General features: G+C 38.9%; 3 protein-coding genes across 3 annotated transcripts; 1 reads left to right on the plus strand and 2 right to left on the minus strand.

The window, feature by feature from the left end:
• Positions 1-8: 8 nt before the first annotated feature.
• LOC130506750 (ras-related protein RABA5d-like) lies at positions 9-1022 on the plus strand (the record flags this gene model as incomplete). The annotated part of the gene is made up of 2 exons (XM_057001435.1): positions 9-207; positions 606-1022. Coding segments are annotated over 2 exons (525 nt in total), but the record flags the coding sequence as incomplete, so codon positions are not given.
• Positions 1023-1422: 400 nt separating this feature from the next.
• Positions 1423-8850, minus strand: LOC130506749 (importin beta-like SAD2). The gene is made up of 21 exons (XM_057001434.1): positions 8615-8850; positions 8206-8438; positions 7651-7800; positions 7140-7302; positions 6554-6738; positions 6301-6474; positions 5854-5999; positions 5650-5773; positions 5398-5578; positions 4960-5119; positions 4800-4841; positions 4593-4711; positions 4306-4504; positions 3873-4004; positions 3680-3783; positions 3137-3316; positions 2786-2925; positions 2552-2691; positions 2310-2470; positions 2092-2218; positions 1423-1991 (listed from the first exon to the last, which is right to left on the minus strand). Exons 1-21 carry the CDS (start codon positions 8705-8707, stop codon positions 1816-1818), a joined length of 3129 nt encoding a protein of 1042 aa, XP_056857414.1. The 5' UTR covers positions 8708-8850; the 3' UTR covers positions 1423-1815.
• A 1108-nt stretch (positions 8851-9958) lies between these two features.
• Positions 9959-10344, minus strand: LOC130506751 (40S ribosomal protein S3-2-like). The gene is made up of 2 exons (XM_057001436.1): positions 10228-10344; positions 9959-10147 (listed from the first exon to the last, which is right to left on the minus strand). The coding sequence occupies exons 1-2, from the start codon at positions 10300-10302 to the stop codon at positions 9974-9976; spliced, it is 249 nt and encodes an 82-aa protein (XP_056857416.1). The 5' UTR covers positions 10303-10344; the 3' UTR covers positions 9959-9973.
• Positions 10345-10367: the final 23 nt, after the last annotated feature.

Raw genomic sequence — 10367 nt, forward strand, 5'->3', positions numbered from 1 at the left:
CCACGATCGGCGTCGAGTTCCAGACGCAGAACATGGAGATCGAAGGCAAAGATGTCAAAGCTCAGATTTGGGACACTGCTGGTCAAGAACGCTTCCGTGCCGTCACCTCCGCGTACTACCGCGGCGCAGTCGGTGCGCTAGTCGTCTACGACATAAGTCGTCGCTCAACCTTTGAGAGCGTCGCACGTTGGCTTGATGAGCTCAAGAGTAAGTTGAAAAATGCAACTGATGTTGAATATTATTGCAGTTAGGTCCTATAGTTTGACTAATATTACAAAATGTTTTAGTTGGTTGATTAGCTGTTTGGTTTAGATTCTTAACATTGTAGGAAGGACTATTAGATAGATCTCAAGGTTTGGTGGATGTATGGTGTGCAAGTCGACAAACAAACTCCTAACTAACTCTTAGATGATAAAAGATTAGTTTGTGTTCATTCTTGTTTTCACTTTCTATTAAGATTAGTCTTAGTTGGTAACCATAAACTCTCTATTTTAGAAAAAAAAAAAAAATCTCTAATGCTATTACATTTACCCTGAGTTTGTGTGTAAAATTCCATATGAATGTTGGTTTGGTAAAACTTTGCTGATTTTTTTTGTTTTTGGCAGCACATTCAGATACAACGGTGGCGAGGATGCTGGTGGGGAACAAGTGCGACCTAGATAACATGAGAACGGTTAGCGTCGAAGAAGGCAAAGCCCTAGCGGAAACCCAAGGAATGTTCTTTATGGAAACATCGGCTCTCGATTCAACAAACGTTAAAACAGCTTTTGAAATGGTGATCCGCGACATCTACGCCAATGTTAGCAGGAAACAACTCAACTCCGATACGCATAAAACCGAACTGAAGTGGAACAGCCGAGTAAGTCTCGTTAAGGACGACAATAAGGGATCTACGCAAGGGTTCGGTTTCTCTTGCTGTTCTTCCTCTTGACCTCCCTCATATCTTGGTTTCTAAATTATTTTTTCTTTTGCTTCATTTGTTACATTCAACACACAAAGTTTCATAAGATTTACTTTTGTTTTGTTTCTCCTATAGAAAAATAAAAGCAAAAGATCATACAGATTTAAATCTGTAATTTTCAAAACCAACTGATGAGGAAGATGTTTTTGACATTTCAAGCAGATTAGTATTTTGACATCTCAATAAAGCAAGCTAACCTTGGTCTTGATTTACGGCGGTTAGTTATCTTAGCTGGAGGATTACAATGTTGCTTGAACATCAAGTTAACAACTCCACAGTGCAGAAACTGTAACAGGCTAAAATCACGTTTTTGGTTAAATCTAGATTTTTTTTTTTTTTGATATTGTTATTTAAGAGATTTAAGACAATTTATCAACTTTAATTCATTGAGTAATGAGTAATAAATAATGTAAACGAAATTTTATGCTGGGATTTCAAATACATTACTACAGTAAAGGAAATTTTGTATGATATAACTTTTTCACTTTATGAAAGAATGGTCGTACAACCTGATGAGTGACCTTTGCTGATCTCTATGTGAGATCCCAAAAATAAACCAATGGAACTTTCCTGACAAAACTAACACATCCCAAAAAGACAAGACGCAATGTGTGCAGTAGTGAGCAACGTAGTCTGAAGAGTACATAAAATCTCCCCCACCCAAAAAAAAAAAATCTCTCCCTTATGAGTATACCCAATCCAGAAGTGACGCAAAACACAACACCAGAACCATGCAAGACGAAGAAGACTTCAGACCATCATCTGGGTCAATCAATCTCACCAAAACATTCAAATCTTCTGACCGCAACCACACGGGAATCGTATCTATTACTTTGATCATCCAGACTTTAAGATCATATAGCAGGAACAGGAGTAACAGCAACTTCTGCTGCCTTCTTTTGCTTCTCCTTCTCGATTTCCACTCTTCTCACCTCTGCGTGTTGTGCTATTCCGTTTGCAATCGCCTGATAAGTGAAGTCCAGTGACTGGTTAAGGTTCTGAAACCTCTGCGCGTCTGATGCCTGCATAACTGTTTAAAGGACAAGGATGCGAATAAGCAAGGTGTTCACTGGTCTCTATAGTATCGTGTGCCCCGAGAATGGTGATCAGAAGATTTTATATAGCGGTACCTCTGATAGCGTCGACAAAGAATACAAAGGCATCCACCTCATCGATGGGTGACTGGAACACATCGTCATCGCTAAAGTCATCATAAGAATCATCGTCATCTTCATCAACATATCTGAAGGACTTGGCCTGGAAAACGAACAAGCGAATTGGCAAAGAGTCAGTTCCAGAAAAAGTAGAGCATATTTGGCAGAGGAAGTGATACAAGCACTTGACAAACCTGTGCAGCTAACTTCTGCAGTTTCATGCTTTCTGCTTCATCTCCATCCTCTGTATCATCCATGCCCATCTCCCCATCAGACCCATCATCATCCTCGTCCTCATCAGTCTCGAGTCCATTCATCTCATCCTCATAATCTATTTCTGTCACCTTTGCTGCTTCTGAGAGAGATATCGGAAAGGGAATAATTGTAAACGTTACCACGCCAAGTAGAGAGAAAAAGGATCATGTGCATAACATACCAGCTAGCTGATTCTTATATGCAACTAGAAGATCAAGTGTTGCCCTGAAAACACGTTGCAGAGCTTCGTCGGGGAATTGACCACCAGGGAGAGCAAGTAACGAAGTCAAACCCAAGCAGCAAACCTTTTTATCATGTTCCCTAGTAAAAAAAGGAGCAACCGCCTTATCAGTTGACCGTTACACTTAAAGCTACCACGAACAAGATAGGACCTAATGAATAGCATCAAATATACCTTTTGAAATTTACTGGCAGGCCACTCTTTTTCTTTTGTTGCAACATCTGGAACCAAATATCAAACACTGTTGAAGCAAGCCCTGTGTTATGCAACACACCAAGCGTCAAACCTGGATTGTAGTAAAGCATATTTGCCACCTGCCAATACACATCATGATTTTTTTTTTGAGGACTTGTGATCAACAAAGAAAAAAATTTAGCTGTAGCAGATATATGGTGGTTCTCTTGCAAAGAAAGTTCAATTAATCATTGTAAACATCAACACAGCAATGGAATAAATTCATGCAAGCCCGCCTGATTCATATAAAACAATGATGGAAATTTGGAATCACAGCCACACAGTTCTTACCACTTGTATAAGAAGAGATTTTAAGTATGAAGTCTCTGCTCGTTGTAACCGATCAATAGTGAGTCGTAGATATGGTTCAACCCACTGATCCACCTGCCCTTTGCAATTCTGGAAAACAACTTCAATAAGCTTTGGAGCTGCTTCAATTTCACTGTCTTCTATGTTTCTGTCGGTCATAAGCTGTAGAAACAGAAACGCGAGATATAAATTAGCTATGAAGGTAACAAATGGTATTGTATGTAAGTGATGAGTGATTTGCTGGGGTATAAAAACTTGGAAAACGTTTATACATGTACAACATCTTCACTCAACGGCAGCAAGAATTGTTATATTTAATGCTAAATGAATATGTTTTTACTGTTACCCAATACACTCGCGGCCAATAATACTGTGCCAGAAGGCATGGGTAACTCGCAATTTATGTTATACTAATGGAAGATTTTATCCTTCATGACACGTACGAAAATTTATACCCTTACAGATCAGAATATAACAAGTACAGACCACATACATGAACTCTTAACTATTGGAAGATATACTTACAGTTGAAAGAACATTATATAGGCTTTGCTGGTAGTCGGGCTCCTTGCAAGTGAGGAAACGAGCAGTTCCCCTTGATATAAAATTGTCCATCGGAGCCAAAATATCTACATTTTCAAAAAAATAACTTAGTGAATGGAAGTTCCGCAGTGTCAGAGTGAACTATACAGAAAAACAGGTACGAGAGAAGCCATACTTGGAAAGTAATCAATTGCCCAATCGTTCAACGCTTCCACGATCAATGGCCAGAGACCCCATATGCCCAAGGAAATGTTAGGTGAATAAAAGGTCATATATGATGCAATCTCCAAAACTTCTTCAAATACATCTGCCAAAGAAAATAGGATGAGAATTTAAATGCTTTAGTTTCTATTTGAAAAAAAAAAATTGATCATGAGTTCTAGTGCTGCTACACGACAAAAGGCTTACAAAAAAAAAAAAGACAACGGCTATATGTCCTATCTGAAAATGCATACTATTACTGAAGGAATTTAATCAAAATGGCGAACAATTCAGTTCAAAAGTCCATCATCTATACACAACATAACTTAAATATGCTTGTAGTCCACAAACTAAGGACTAGAGGTAAATGAGAAAAACTCTAGAAGTATTTTAATACATCAGTTTACCTTGGCCATCACTGGTCAACATTTTCTGCAGTATTGGAAGTATCGTTGGTTCTATTTCAACAAACAGCTGAGGAAGACTGCTGACAGATTCAAGGATTGTACTTATGGCACGCAAACAACCAACTGCAGCTAAAGCTCCCATATCATCCGAATCATCACTGGCTTCTGACGTGTTTAAGCACCTCCAAAATGCAGCCGCCTGAGTAAAAAGAGAGGCAGGAATAAATATATCTCAAAGTTCAAATTATTCAAAACAACTATACACATGAGCGAGCTCATTTTCTTACCAGATTTTGGCATAATCCAAAAGCATACGGAGCCATCTCCTCACCGAACTTATCGACAATGGTCTCCAAAGTAAAAACAAGGTCTTCGTTCTCTACCTCATTCATGAGTTTGAAAAATTCTGATAGGAACAATATTACCATTAAGTTAAAGTATTAGTTTACTCCGACGATACAGACCATCTGGTTTTTATGAAAAGGTTTACCTACCATCAAGTAATTGAGGGAGGATTGGACGTATCTCATTCAAATCTGCAAGTGTGACCAGAGTTATAATCAGCCACATACAGACATTCAAAAAGACAATGCACACGGGTAAACAAATGCAAACAGAATCACACATATAAATGCATAGGAGAGAAGCACATACCCTCGCACGCCTCAACAAATGAACGTAATGCAAAAACTGAATCAACACGGACAGGAAGATCAGGATCGCGCATTCCCGCGACAACACTATGTAGTGCTTTACGAAAGTTGTTCTGATCTGAGAAGTTGATATAGGCATATTGCCCGGCTACCCATGCGGCCTACGTCCAAAAGAAACATCAAGGGGCTACCAAAGAATATACTATCTAATACTGGACATGAAATAGGAAGTTTATCCTAAAATATCCACAACTTTGTAGCATTCGCCCAAGTATAGCAATCATTTATCATTTCTTTTTATTTCTCCTCTCGTTCAACAATTCTTTGAAGAAATGATACACAGAAAGTTTTTAAATAAATTGAGAAGTATTCCTACTATGGCAACCATGGATTGCTGAGGCATCCATGACAAGGTTTAAGAAGCCAAAACAGTAAATACCTTCGCTCTAAGATGTCCAGCTGGACTATTGAATTCCGGAAAAATATGTTGCACTAACATATGCTCCAGCTCAGATTTATAGGGATCGGTTTGCTTCAGTTTATCATAAAGTGCTCCAACAGCAAGCATCGCGCCATCTTTTCGACGATAAGGCTTATGTTCAGCAGGAGCTTCGTCATAACTATAAAAAGTGGGAAAACAAGTTCACAACAGGAAGAAGAAGACCGAAGCAGAAGAGCTCAAATGGAATACCTCCTGAAGATCCCTACAACAAACTGAACAAATTTCGGAAGGTTCTCTTTCCCACGTTTTTGGACCAATTCATTTACAAAATCCATAGACGCTGTTCTCGGACTGTACAAGTCTTCAATAATATCTGCAATGCAGCACAGAAAATATCATTCAATCTAATATCTTTGAAACTTCTCAGGAAGTCACACTATTTTTAATACTTACTGTAACCTTTCCTCACATATTCATGTGGGTCTTCCTCCCAAAGTTTTTGATCAGAGTCATTAAAGCACATTAGAGGGAAAACAATCTCATAGAGCAGAACATCCAGCCGAGGCAGCAGCAAATTGTACATGCTTTTCATCGAAATGCTGCAGAAACAATGAATTAGTGTCGAAGGATAAAGAACTCCCTTCAACAAGAAATAATACCACATGCCAAAATACAGGGAGAAATGGCAAAATACACTGAACACATGATAAGGTCGAATAGTGTGAAATTACTAATAAAACAAACAGATAACCATCTAAAAGTTTCTAATTAAAATCAGCAAGTATAAATACGTTGACCAAAAACCAAATCTATAATGCCAGGGAAATGAGAATTTAAGTCAGCCAGGTGGGCATACTGAATGCATACAAGTATGCCACTGAAACTAAAAGTAACACAAACCTGTTGCTTATGTACTTAAGGAGAAGATTGATAATTCTATCAGGAAGATAGCCTCCAACACGAATTGTATTCAGAAGATTTAGGTAGCCTTCCAGAATTCTGCCTGCATAACTCTTTTGAAACATTTGGGCAAAAGGTTTGCATTCGGGAGTTTGAAGTTTCGGGTCTCCAAACCTGTCACAACAAATGTTCACAAAATTTCAGTGGACCTTCCAAGAGTATTCTTTTCAACATACAGGCTTCAGAGACTTACCGACTGTAGAGCCTGTTTAAAATCTGCACTGTCCACTTCTTGACCTTCCACCAGCCCCAAGATTTTCTAAGTTCCGGATCCATAGGCTGGCCTTCAACTGGAACAGGACGCTCCGAAACACTCAAGAACAGAACCATCCATGCATTGAACAAGTTTATATCATATAATCGCTTTGGGAGATCCAGCTGCCACAGAAAATAAAACAAAATGAATCATGTGGCGAACCTTTGGAAAGTACTAAAAATGAAGATCAGGATATCATAAATCATCATGGAAATAAAACAAGAACAGTGATAGCTTTGGGAAGCCTATGATGCCAATATTTTGTTAATTTATTGGGGTTTCGCTAAACCAGAGGAGTTCAACAAGTAAAGTTGCCAATTGCTAATATGATAAAGACACCATGCAATGCATGTGATAATCTCAAATACTAGAAAACAGAGACAGGGATAACAAGTGGAGTTATAACCACTTATCTAGGAGTTCTTGTCACACATTTTACCCTTTGATAAATAAATACTACACAAAACAATATGCAAAATTCCACAGAGAGAAGCACAATTAACTGATTCTACTAGCGACTTACATATATGGATGACCAAAATATTTTGCATATCAGCTTCATGAGCTCTGCTATCTCAAGTGATGGATTTTCTATCTGTATAAGCCCATTAAAAATATTCAAAAGTAGAGGAAACGTCTCCTCCACAATGCGGGTAACAGGTGTTCTCTCTTCGTCTGACTTGAACCTAAAACCAAAATAATGAAACAAAATCAAGGGGATGTGCTACTTATGCATAAACAATGTAATACACACCTTGCGTTCCTATAGCTGGAACTCATATAAACTTCATAAGACATTATGAATAGTGTTTGAAAGAGCCACGTACAGCATTGTATTGTATTCTACACTTTTTAACACTTAACACTCATTTGCCAATACAATTATATCTTCCCTTTAACTCTCTAATCAGGAGTGGCTACCACCTAAAGATTTTACTCGGTGTGCTACACTGAAATACCTAAATTTTAACAAAAAAATCTTTGAATCATACACACGGGAACGAGAATACGGAATGGAAAGTGATGTAACTTACTCATATTTTCTCGAGAGTATCCGTAGCACAAACAGAGCTCCATAAATTTGTTGATTCTGCAAGTTGTAGTTCACCCAATCGAGAAGACGCGGCCATTGTTCTGGGTAGTCAGCATATATAATAGTCTTGAGGCACTCTCCAAGTTGTGATCTGGATTAGGAAATAAAGTGGGAAAATGAGGACAATTATAATTGCCGTTAAGAAAAAAAAAAGACAAAAACAAAAATCGGGTTGTTAATCAAGGCTTAAGAAAAAATGCCAACTTCTTAAGATATCATCCAACATCCACACATGTAGCGACTAGGGACAATGCAAATACACATATACAATGCATGATACACATATGAGTCTGCTGCAGGTTAAAGTAAAACAAAAAGTGAGGTCAACCAGCTTGAAGACACTATCTATCAGACAAATTATGTCATCTTTTCAAAAAAATCACACAGACGTCAGAGACACAAATTACCAGAAACCACAAATAAACGAGCCAATTAAAAAAAAAATAAGCCGGATGACTAGAATGATAAGAGTCCCAGAGCTAAGTAGCAAATTTACCTGAGTAAAGTTGGAACTTGAGTGACATAGACGAGTATGTTATCCCTCACCAATTCTTTGTCGCTTTGCAATATCCTCTGCTGCTGCTCTCCCGCACCCGAGCCTTCAGGTGACCAGTGCTTAGCAATGAAGTTCTTGAACTGAATACTAGCGATTTGACGCACTGCCATGTCACAGTTCCCATCCACAGCTATCTGGAGCAATCTCACCAAGTGCTGCGGCGTGTGCTGCAACTGAAACACAGAGAACACAGCCAGAAACAATCCGGCATCAGGTACTCAAAAAATTGAACTCAAGTGTATTAAAAATAGTAAGTCATATAACACCGTATCGATCTGTGAACAGTCTTATGCCTACATCGAGAACTAGCAACCTTTGTGTATACAGCTTACGAGAATTCAAGAGAGACCTGATTGAGTTGCTGCTCAGAAGCTTTGCGTTCATCTGGATTGGGGCTGAGAGCGGCGGCTCGGAGGATCAGAGCGAGACTAGGCAGATCCATCCTAGAAAGAATATACTAGGAAGGGATGATCAGAGGAAGTGGTGGATTCGATTTTGAATTTCTCCGTTCAAACAACTAGTAGGAGAGCTCGTAGGAAGAAGATGATAGTTGGCGAGCTGGAGGAGTCGAATCATATAATAGATCGTTTTTTTAATCGAATCATCCCTAGGGTTGTTTAACTAACTACCCACTATTTTTCTTTTAATTGACCCGGGTTAATTCAAGCAAGGTTCGTCTATAAAGCCCGCGGTTTAACTCGAACCGGTCCGTTAATTGAGCCAGTTTAATTCGAACCGGGTCCGATAAGGGAGTGAAGCTACAGACAGAATTAGTAAAATGATCCCTTTTTGGATGTTGTAGCTCCTTATACCAAGAGAGCAATGTGTTGTTAACTTTGCCACAGTCCATTTTCCTGTCTACAGATACAAATTTAGTGATTAGTATAACTTCGTCGATCACAAGTAACTCCTTTTGTAAAGCTAGAGTTGCATTCTCTTTTTTTTTTCCTTTATAGAGGCAGAAAAGGGGGACTTGACTCACATAATCAGAAAGACCAAGGTAAGGACATCTCTATACATCTTGAGATAAGGACAGGACATATTAGCTATGCAGCCTGAGAGAGACCCCCACTAGAACATTAACTTTCTGGTGTCTGATTCATTATTTTTGTAGAGTGACAGCTCAATCTGTTTATAGAATCTAACTACAAAAGTGAGATACTCGACCACACAGAGGATAACATTATATAGAAGAGGCAATTGTTATTCTCTGTTTCATAATAATATGTTGTAGTAGTAATTTTTGTTCTTATTAAGACCAAAAATTCCATTGAACATAAGCATCCAGTCTAAAAAATAATTGACATAAGTTTGGAACCATGAGAAAAAAAACTTGTCTAATTGGAGGATTTAGAAAAACAACTACCGAGTATCAAGAGACACAGAATAGTTATAACAAAAACAGAAGTATCCCATGGTAAGAGTAACCAAAGGGTTTCTTCTAGGCGACTGGGATCATCTCAGGGTAGTCTACTGCTGTGAGGGGAGCTTCCGGTGCAAGGGCAGCCGGAGCAGTAACCTGAGCAGGAGCAGAGTTGACATCATCCTCCTTGGGGGTATGGATGATGACAACATCAGGCAATGGTGTCTTTGGTCCATTTATTCCCTTAGGGTCCCAGTCAAGCATGACCTTCACCTTGATTCCGAGACACCCTGCACATTTGAGAGTTTCAACCAGAGTCTAGAATTTAGACATCGCTAGCATATTTTATTCACTTAGTGGGGAACTCAGAAGAAGAAACACACTAACCTGTCTAAGCAGAACATGTCTGACAGCAGAGTCGATGTAATCCTTGGTTGGCTGACCAGACGAAACCATGTAACCGTCCTTGAATTTCATGGACTTGGCACGTGCTGCACGAAGCTTTCCACTCACAATGACCTGACAGTAAGTAAGCATTTGTGTTAAGATGACATTTAATAGATGAAAAACAATTAGAGAACACAGGGGTCTGTACTCACCTCACATCCTTTAGCACCACTTTCCATGACGAATCTCAAGACACCATAGCAAGCCCTATACAACACAAATACCATTGCAATATTAACATCACAACGCTCAACATATACTCAGCAACTAGCCAAGACCTTGCTCAAACCTT

The sequence above is a fragment of the Raphanus sativus genome, unplaced genomic scaffold (genome assembly GCF_000801105.2).
Source record: "Raphanus sativus cultivar WK10039 unplaced genomic scaffold, ASM80110v3 Scaffold3619, whole genome shotgun sequence".
In the NCBI taxonomy this organism is placed as follows: Eukaryota; Viridiplantae; Streptophyta; class Magnoliopsida; order Brassicales; family Brassicaceae; genus Raphanus; species Raphanus sativus.